At 50.1% G+C, this 9,856-nt stretch overlaps 1 protein-coding gene across 4 annotated transcripts; it reads left to right on the top strand.

Moving 5' to 3' along the window:
- Window positions 1-1,348: 1,348 nt before the first annotated feature.
- On the top strand, window positions 1,349-9,509 carry LOC125531363 (uncharacterized). Of its 4 annotated transcripts, none has more exons than XM_087526356.1 (8): window positions 1,349-1,701; window positions 5,154-5,244; window positions 5,344-5,454; window positions 5,540-6,352; window positions 6,682-7,036; window positions 7,276-7,357; window positions 7,983-8,211; window positions 8,955-9,509. In XM_087526356.1, exons 1-7 carry the CDS (start codon window positions 1,576-1,578, stop codon window positions 8,187-8,189), a joined length of 1,785 nt encoding a protein of 594 aa, XP_087382482.1. In that variant the 5' UTR covers window positions 1,349-1,575; the 3' UTR covers window positions 8,190-8,211; window positions 8,955-9,509. The 4 variants fall into 4 exon arrangements, with proteins under 4 accessions (XP_087382482.1, XP_087382481.1, XP_087382484.1 ...); XM_087526355.1 differs by lacking the exon at window positions 1,349-1,701 and adding an exon at window positions 4,289-4,729; XM_087526358.1 differs by lacking the exon at window positions 1,349-1,701 and adding an exon at window positions 4,294-4,480.
- Window positions 9,510-9,856: the final 347 nt, after the last annotated feature.

The raw sequence follows: 9,856 nt of genomic DNA, 5'->3' as shown, positions 1-9,856 counted from the left end.
CCATGGGTTCTGAGTTGTTAGACACTCAAGGACACCGATAACTGATTCGAGTCTACACTTTCCTTTCCATTGTTTTGATTAACCTTTCTTGTAACCTAACATATACGAGCAGTGATAATTACCTGCTTATGTAAACACCTCGGTGTACAAACTCTATCAGTAAAACCTTGTTACTATTGTTGATGACATTCCGGTAGCCACCGATGGACGAGAACTTTGCCTATTGGTCCGCCTCATCTTAACGAGCAGGAAAATGGTTCTCTTCGTCCCTCGCCCTTGGTACCAACGTTGTTGCCAACGTAATTGACGTGCTATCCTCTGACCCGCTTTGCTATCATGACCGTGCAAAATGTTAGGGCCTTCCTGCTTTTAACCCACATGGTGGGCCCATAACCCACAGTTCCACAAGATCGAAACCTGACTCTCCTGTACATCCCTATTTTCCAAAATTGTCCCTCGTGCTTGGCTTCGCAAGTAAATCACGAGCCACCTTCCTAGTGATTTATTCTGGTATCAGACACAATACTTATTCCCATCACTTTGAACCCTTTCACCCTCTGTTTCAGGCAACGAGCGATTGCCTACCCGGTTGAAGCTTCTTATTGAACCTCCTTACCTTGCTCTCGATGACTTTCTTGAATTTCAACTCAAGGGATGCCTCTGCCATGTTCATTGGGATAGTCCCCAGGTACCTATCTTGTGTTGAGCTCCGTCCTTCCCGAGTCTTTCCCCCTTACTCCACCCCTTAAATCTTGGGATGAGATTTCTTGTAGCGGAGAGGAATTGTGACGCCCGGATAATTAAGTTACAGTAATTCCTTGCTAATGACGCCACATCACCACATTTACTATTGATAAACTCGTGTTGCTTCAAACCCTGTTCAAATTCAAAATCAACTCAAACTTTAAAAGTTTTCAAATGTCAGAACTAAAATGTTCATGATGTTGCAATAATCACTGAGTAATTTTAATGTTGGAACCAACCTCTTTTGGATTCCCAAAGTGCCCCTGGAAATTTATTTAGTGGTCCAACAACATTTAAATTGGCCTTTTCAAATTCGAAAAAAATGGTTAGACAACTCCTTTTGACCCTGAACCTTTTATTCCATCTCAAGGTATTGTGTTAGATTTATGTGCCAAGTTTTGTTCAAAACAAACTCATTTGGTACTTAAAGAAAATGCAAAACATAAACAAAGTTAGAAAAGGCAAAGAAAAAGAGAAAAGCTTCCCCTGCCCCCCGGGCCTTGGCCCACCAGGGACAGGCCCACCTGCGTGGCCTTGCCAGCCCACCTAACCCCCCGGGCCGCCTTCTCCTTCTATTCATCGGGCGCGCCCGACTGCGCCCGAGGTCGCCACCGAGCCGGCTCACCACCGACGCCTCGGTCTCCCCTCCCCCACCTACCGCTCCCACTCCCTCCTCCCTATCAGCCTCTCTCCCTCTCGCCCCAGATCCCCGTCGACTGAGCTCCATCGCCGCCGGCTACCTCACACTGCCGCGGCCACCGGCCAGCCCTTGCCTCGCAGGCATGTCATAGAGCTCCGCCGCTGGCCGTTACATCGCCTACGCCAACCGGAATGAGCCCGGGGCCCCTGCAGCGCGTCGTCGCCGTTGTCTTCTCCACCTTCGGCCACCAGGCGCTATCACGGCTCCGTCAACCTCTATTGCTCCTAGACCTCCACCGAGCCATCTTGAGCTCCGCGGTGAGCATCTCAACGCAAACCCCTTGTTGCTGCTCTCGATCCGTAGCTAGATCATGTGACCACCATTAAATTGCTCTGCCGTGGCTCTGCTTCCGCCAGCGATCTCGTGGTGGTCGATCTCGTCCACCCCGGGTCGAACCAAAGCCACTGTCGCGCTTCTTCGTATCCCAGGCAGTGCATGAACCCCTCGAAACAACGAATCCGAAGCCAAATGCTCGAGCTCGTCGAGCTCAACCTTCGGCCGACGCAAGACCTCATCGTCGGCGCCACTGTATACCACCGCCACAATATCCACGGCCACCATTCGCCTCGCCACGTCGAGGGCGTTCGAACACGACCAGCCCCACTCCCATCCGGGACCCGGGGCGAAAATTCCGGCGAGGCCGAGCCCCTCCGCCGCGTTTGGTGCTGCCGCCGCGCGCGCAGCCTCCCTGCTGCTCGCCTCCCGCTGCTCTTGCTGCTACCACCACCACGTGTTGCCTGCCTGCGCTCGCCAGCGCCGCGCTGGCTCCTGCGCTCTCTCACCTGCCCGCGCCCCCTGTCACCCCGATGCGCCAACCGTCCCCCGCGCCGCGCTTGCTGCGTCCTGCCGCTGCATGGCCTAAAGCCCCCCGCCGCCGCCGCCTCTGTCGCTCCCGTCCGGGATTGCTTTCTCGCACGAAGTCGAGGAAGTATCTCTGGGCATTAATGTTACAACACGTTTGTTAAATATAAATTGCTATTCTTTATTCTTCTACATGCTGCAAGATGCTTGGAGCTGCTTGAAGATGCTAGTCTTCGATAGGACACGAGAAGTTGTTGGCTATTGGAGAGGCCAGGGAGTTTCCAGGAATGTTTGGATCAATTGATTGCATGCATTGGCAATGAAAAAACTACCCTCAAAAGTTTGCGGGGAATGTATGAAGGTCACACCAAAGAGGCCACCATCATACTAGAAGCGATAACATTACATGGCTTATGAATTTGGTATGCATTCTTTAAAATGCCGGGTTCTCATAATGACAACAACGTGCTTCAACGATCTCCGGTGTTGAGGAGGCTTTGCAATGGGGAATCACCGCCGCGCAACTACACCGTCGATCAACGGTCGAGACTACAACATGAGATACTATTTTGCTAATGGCATCTATCCTTAGTGGGTGACATTTGTGAAGACCATATCTGAACCGCATGGAAATAAACAAAGCCACTTTGCAACAATGCAGGAAGCGGCTAGGAAGGATGTGGAGAAGGTATTTGGTGTGCTTCAAGCTCGTTGAGGAATTGTTCGTGGCGGTGCAATGGTGTGGGAATCAGAAACTTTGTGGCAGCTCGTGACATGTTGTATTATTTTGCACAATATGATTATCGAGGATGGGGGTGATGGTGTAGCACAAACCAATGATTTCGAAGCACCAGGAGAACACGTTAAAATCCCGGAAGATCAAGATGCAACTTAGCTCCTAAACTTTCTGCAAATGCATCAGAATCTTCGAGATCATCAGGTGCACGTGCAGCTTCTGAATGATCTTGTGGAGCATATCTGGACCCATAATGAAAATCAAAGAGCTGATGTTTGAGTTGTGTATTTAAAATAAATTTTATGTAAACACTATTTTATATTCGCTACCAAACATTTGTTATTTACGTGTGAATGGGATGTATGATCGATCTGCATGACTTTAAGAGTCTGGATTTAAGATATACGGCGGACATATGTGATACTGAATTTGCCAAGTCCAGCCGTAGATGCTCTAACCCTAGACACAGGAGTTTAATAAAAGAAACAGACCAAGATCTCCGATATTTTCTGGGCAGAAAAACGCCTTCCAGTTGACCACCGAACGACCTTCCACATGATTGGTCGCCATCATCGCTCAAAACTCTGCACGGATTTCATGTTTAGTCCATTTATGGAGAAAAGATTCGCTAAATACGATTTGTTTGGCCGGACCCTGGCAGCATAGCATGTGACGGGGTGAGCTTTGGTGCCACCGAACGACGCACATCCTACACCCCAAGCTCTGTGCCATGTTCGGCGAACCGTGGCGACACGGCAGTAGCACGGCACGTGGCCACAGCCGCTGGCGCACTGCTACCGTGCTCCACCTGCCGGCGCTCCCATCCGGCGGCCCCATGCAACCTGAACCAACCACCGTCGTTCCACCGCAGTAGATCCACATGCTCCATGGTTAGCCGGATGCGCTGAAACTGCGCGCTTGCAAGCAGAGAGGTCGCCGTCGCTCCAGCTGCGGCCACCGCGGCGCGGGGCCAGCCGGGACCCCGCGCCTGCATTGTTTCACGCCTGGGCTTTCACTCCTCGACCAGGACGCCGTCCGTTGCATGCCATTGCCATTGTTTCACGGCAACCGACCGTCGTCACGAGACAACTATGCTGCAGTAATAAACCGACGTGAACCGAGTACGGAGACGGGTGGCGACGGCACGGGAGGTGCGGTGGGTGGAGTTGGTGAGGGGGTTCCCTGCGCCGCGGGGCAGAAGAAACAACAAGTGCGACACCGACATGGACGGGGGCGCCGATCGGGGTAAACTGTCCGTTGATTTCAGCGCCGCGCACGTTCTTGGAGCTCGCCTCGGCTCACGTTGCCTCGCCTCGCGGCCTCGAGATGCCGGACGTACACCCACGTCCCAATCCGCTCGGGCTCACCGCCTGACACGTCTATTAAAATGCCAGGACTTCTCACTCCTCCATACCCGCCACTTTTAATGGCCACCGCCGGTTGAGGGGGAGAGCACAGCAGACTCACTGACGAGGCAGGCGGCAGGCGGCAGACGGCAGGTGGGATTCTCGCTTTCTTGTTTTTGAGACAAAATGCGGGGCGCCGGTGATTGCGAGCTGGAGGTCCGGGGCGTAATGGGGGAGCAGGAGGAGGCTGCCTCGGCGTCGGCATCGGAGAGGGCAATGCGGCAGCGGAGGGGGCGGCGTCGGTGGGGAAGAGCGGGGGCGGACGACGGCTACTCGACGAGCTCCACGGGCGGCCGCGGCGGGAGCAGCGGCAGCGGCAGCGGCTCCTTGGGCTGCGACTCGGTTGGTCTCGCCCCTCTCCTCCACCACCCATTGCTGCGTTCCTTGGCCTCGATTAATATTCGCACCTAGAGTCTCTCAGCATTGCGAGCTGTGGCAATGGCATGGGCGTGGCGCCATGCAGATCTAGCCAGAGAGCACCATGGCCTGTCGCAGGTGACCACACACCACATGAGCCTTTCCGGAAAGTGGAGGGTAAGACCCAGGAATGACATGATTAGCGAGTGAATCTAGCGATCTAACGACAAAGCCGGAGGGCCCGAGGGTTGAGGATAGGCACCATCATCGCCATCTTGATTCTTGCAGCATCGCCCTCGCTAGCAAGCGAAAAAGGAGCGGAGGGGGGGCACCACCCACCCTGGGATTCTCTCCGGTTTCCAGCTTTGCAAGATTAACTTTTTAATCGGTGCTTGATGGTTGGCTGCAGCCTTTGGCCGGATTCGTGCGCGCGGATGGCGACATGGACACAGATCTGGAGACAGACGGGCTGGCCGCCACTTCATCCTCCAGTGCCAGTGGTGAGCACCCAGCTCACAGCTCACGGCTTGTATTCTTACCAGCGTTCTTGCTGGAGCTCCACTTTACAGCCCTATTAAGAGAGTTTGCGCTCCCTGAAGCCTCCGCAGCGTTCACGGAGCCGCACGACGACGAGGAGGCGCAGTGCGGGGCGAAGGGAGAGTGGCAGGAACCGGCCAAGAGCCCGGCGGGCGGCGCCACTGCCATCCGAGGTACGTACGAGATTTCCAGGTCTGCAACGTAGTACTAGGTGGTGTGAGGTTTTCCAATCTTGTATGCTTGTGTGCTGTTCGACAGAATGCCAGAGCCAGCGACGGTGCCGGACAGAGGCTGTTTACCTGCACGGTAGGAAGGGGCTGAAGCAGCGGCCGGCCTCGCTCGACTTCGGCAGCGCCGGGTTCAACAGCGGGACTCCGTTTTCTCCGGGCTTTGTGGTCGGAGGCGCCGGGTTTGCGAGCAAGGGACTTGTGTCGTCGCAGATCAGCTCCGGCGTGTTCCCTAGTCCCGGCACGCCGAGCTATCCGCGGCGGCACCGGCCGTCGGCCTTGGGGTACCAGAAGGGGTGGAGCTCGGAGAGAGTGCCTCTTCCTTCCAAAGGTAATAATACTAGGAGGTACCCAGGCAGCAGCATGGCATTTCCTCTCAACAGTAGGAGGACACTGCCCTCAAAATGGGAGGATGCGGAGAGGTGGATCTTCAGTCCCAAATCAAACGCCGGCGATGCGCGTGAGAAGACCGCCACATTGCCCCATGCTCGACGGCCGAAGGCTAAAAGTGGTCCTCTTGGGCCTCCTGGAAGATTTGGTGGACAGTATTCATCTGTATCTTCATCTGTCTCTTTGTTTGACAGTGGGAGAGTTGGGCATTTAGCAGCAAACTCACCTTTCTTGGCTGGAGTACTGATACCTGAACACTATGGTGGGGCGAAAAGTAATGTTGGGAGCTACACAAGTGGAACAGCTGGTGATGAGTTCGGTATTGGCATAGTTGGCGGGTCTTCTCTAGCACATATCGGGTCTCCTGCTATGCAATCTACCATGGTGCGCCGACGACTAGATACTGCAATTGAGTCATCTGCATCATTGCCCAGCACCCAAGAATCTGTACAAGGTATTAAGAAATTTCTACCCATCATTTTTAGCCTATTGCTTAGTATTGAATTATGGGTCTACAAAGTATAAACATGTAGAGGGCAACCCTCTGTTTGGGGTTTGCGGTTGTCTCTCTGGTTGCTAAAGCACTGTTAAATTGTGAAGCTCCTCATGAGTTGCATTATAAACACTAGTTTTTGGCATTTGGTATCTTGGTAACTTGGTAACTGATTTTATCATAGCACTTGCAAGCTGAATATCACCAGAAGTTGATCTTATGCTTTTACTGTACCTAATGAGAATTAAGTAAATCTTCAGCTGATGCTTGTTTGTTTGGTTTCATATCAGGCGAAGAGGCTGAGTTCGTAGAAGATTCAGCCCCCATTGCCACCCCTATAATTTCAAGGAAGGATACCGCAACTCAAACTAGTCCAGATCTAAGTAGGTCTTCTTCGCCCAGCGCAAGGCCTTCATTTGTTCGTTCATTCTCAATGCAACAAGCCAAAGAGAGGGAGAGCTGTTTCTCTGATCTTGAGATCAGGGATGTGCAGATGGATGAGCGAGTGAGTCTTACCAGATGGTCCAAGAAACATGTAACACAAGCCTCTAACAAGAATTCTACAAATATGTTAGAGTGGAACAAAAAGACGGTGGACTCTAAATCTTCTTCCTGGGAATCAACAGAAACAAAATGCACATTAAAGTAAGGGACCAGTGCTTACGATAAATGCTGCTTTTTGTTCAGGCATACCTCTGCTATTTTAAACCACTTTCATACAGTAATACTTGAAGCTTAACTTCTGAAAAAGTGAAAATATATAACGTGACCTGCTTATCTGGTATGTTGTGCAAATATCCAATTTTTTACCGTTGCTAAAACTCTGCAAAGTAAATTTATTCGATGAAATCATGAAATGCTGATCACTCTACCATTGTTAAAAGGGTTGAGAGAGAAGAAGCAAAACTTACTGCTTGGGAGAATCTTCAAAAAGCGAAAGCCGAGGCTGCAATTCAGAAGCTAGTGGTATGTGCTTCAGACTATTTCATAATTTCTAACTGTTTTTTTATGTAAGCAGTAAGAGCCCTACTGCCCTACTGAAATATTTTACTCATCCATAAATATTATAGTAGCAACGAGCCAAAGGATCCAAATAGTGAACTAAGCAAGTCTAGCTACAGAACAAGATAAAATCTGACTAGTCTTAGGATTGGCATCCTCTTCCTCCACCGAAATAAGCATGTGAGAACATTTTCCAAAAGAACAACTGCTTAGTGCAAGCATCCAATCCATTAGACAGGACATCAGTCATATTCTTGGGGGCTCTTACTTTCAGCCATTCTTTGTCAGACAGTCTTTTTCCAGCTATATTTGTTTGCAGGAACCATATCAAAACATACATCTCCAGCCGCCCAAGTATATTTTTTGGCCTAGCTCCTTTTAGAAGAAAAAAACTGGGACCAGTATGAACTGTAGCATGTCTACTTGTAACTGTTGTCTCATGTCACTGGTTAAGAGTATATTTTATATCTTTATGTGCTCATATTGGGCGTGATGCTTGCATTATTTACTGTAAGATGGTTCATTGTTTTGTTTTTCTCTATTGCCGTCTAGTTGACCTTCTATTGTATCCATACTTTCATTATCTCAGATGAAACTCGAGAAGAAACGATCATTTTCCCTGGACAGAATTTTGAACACCCTCAGGTCTGCTCAAAGAAAAGCACAAGGGATGCGTGATGCAGCAACAGCAAGCCAAGACGAACACCTTTGCAGGAAGGCCAAAAAGACATCACACGTTACAAAGAATGGCCAGATCAGATCTCTGAGTGGCTGTTTCACTTGCCATGCTTTCTAGTATCATGCAATCCCACTACTGAGTAAGTTGCATACTGATGCCTGCAGTACAGGATCTCTGTTGATGAATATTTTCTAGTGATTTAGATGCCCATTTTTAATAAAGCCAGTAGCATCTATACTACGCTCTTTCTGTCGCATCATGCAGAATAATATAAACCGTGAAATTGCCAGTATTGTCCTTGAAAATAGTCATGTTTAATTATATGCTGCAGTGATGCTTGCAGTTCATAATTATGTCACTCAATTTAGCGTGTCGATGGCTCTTATGTTCACACATGAATACATAATCTATCAAATCTCCAGGATTATGGAACTTCCTGTAACATGTTCCATAGGCTTGTCACTTGTGACTGTGTTGATCCTTTAAGAACATAATTATTCAGAAATGATTTGAGGCAGGTTGAGGCAACATTTGTAGCATTGGAACTTCGTGCAACATGTTACATACTTACATAGGCTTAACCTGTTTCTGCAACATGTTCCATAGGCTAATCACATCTAGTTGAGGTAGCATTGTAACCTGTACGTGTACTGAACTTGTAAATTGCCCAAAATCCCTTACACTGTCGATAAATAAGCAGTGATTAATCTAATCACAATTCAGACCTAAGAACCTACACTATCATCCATACATGATACATGAACTGTTCCCTACTACATCCTCTGTTCCTAAATATAAGATGTTTTGGCAGTTCAAATACATCAAGCACCACAAACGGCATGCTTTAGCTCTTGACATGAGGACTTGTTGTTTTATCTTCAGGGATCTGGAGGCCCTTCAGCAGGGAAGTTCAGAGACTCACTCTGTCAGTGAAGAATCCAGGCAATCCTCAACCGACCCCGTTGCATTTTCAGAAGAATATGCTGCTGCCGCGGCTTGAGCAGGGACCATGCGTGCGCTGTCCGTCATCGTATGGACCTCCGCACAATCTGCCAAGGGGACAGGAGAAAATGGCGCCACCGAGGAAAGGAGCGATGGTGCCTCCGCGTCATCGCATGTGCCTGCCTGCCTGCTTCTTCTCATGCTTGACGCCACGCCCAGCAGGCCTGCAGCTAGCACAATGGTAAAGGCCCCCTTTATCGTTGGCCCTGTAGTGTATGTAGGTGCTACCTACGGAGCAATTCGGCCCTTGCTAGGCCGCTAGCCGCTGCGTGCCTGTGCTTCAGGCCGGCCTTGTACGAGTTCTGCTTTTGGTGTGGTTGCTTCAGGTGTAGCCCAGTTGGGATCATGTCTTGGTAGTACAATCGTTGCGATACCAGGCTGGCTGCCTGCTTCAAATGTGGTTTTAGCCGGGAGAAGCATTTTTTTTCATGTCCATTTGTTGTGTTCGCGCTCAATGTTTCGTGTGCCGGCGCCTCGTGGGTGAGAGGTCACGAGATCGCTGGGATCTTCGACAGGAGGTGCTTCCTCAGGAGGGGGAAAAGGTGGACAGGATAAGGTGGACTCCGTCATTTTTGCAGCTTTCCAACGTTCGGATAGAAAGCCGACGTTCAGATAGAAAGTGTCCTACGACTACGAGTGAGGTTCTTTAGTGACTTGCTCTCCTGCACCCTCACCCTGCGGCAACATAATGCACGTCCAAACAAAACCGATACTTACCCCTCATAAAACTAAATAAACCTGGATGCTTTTTGAATAAACAAAACCGACTACGAGTGAGGTTC

This window comes from Triticum urartu, chromosome 5A, assembly GCF_056163025.1.
Source record: "Triticum urartu cultivar PI428250 chromosome 5A, HENAU_Tu73, whole genome shotgun sequence".
Classification (NCBI taxonomy): domain Eukaryota; kingdom Viridiplantae; phylum Streptophyta; class Magnoliopsida; order Poales; family Poaceae; genus Triticum; species Triticum urartu.
This window is presented reverse-complemented; position numbering and strand designations above follow the sequence as displayed.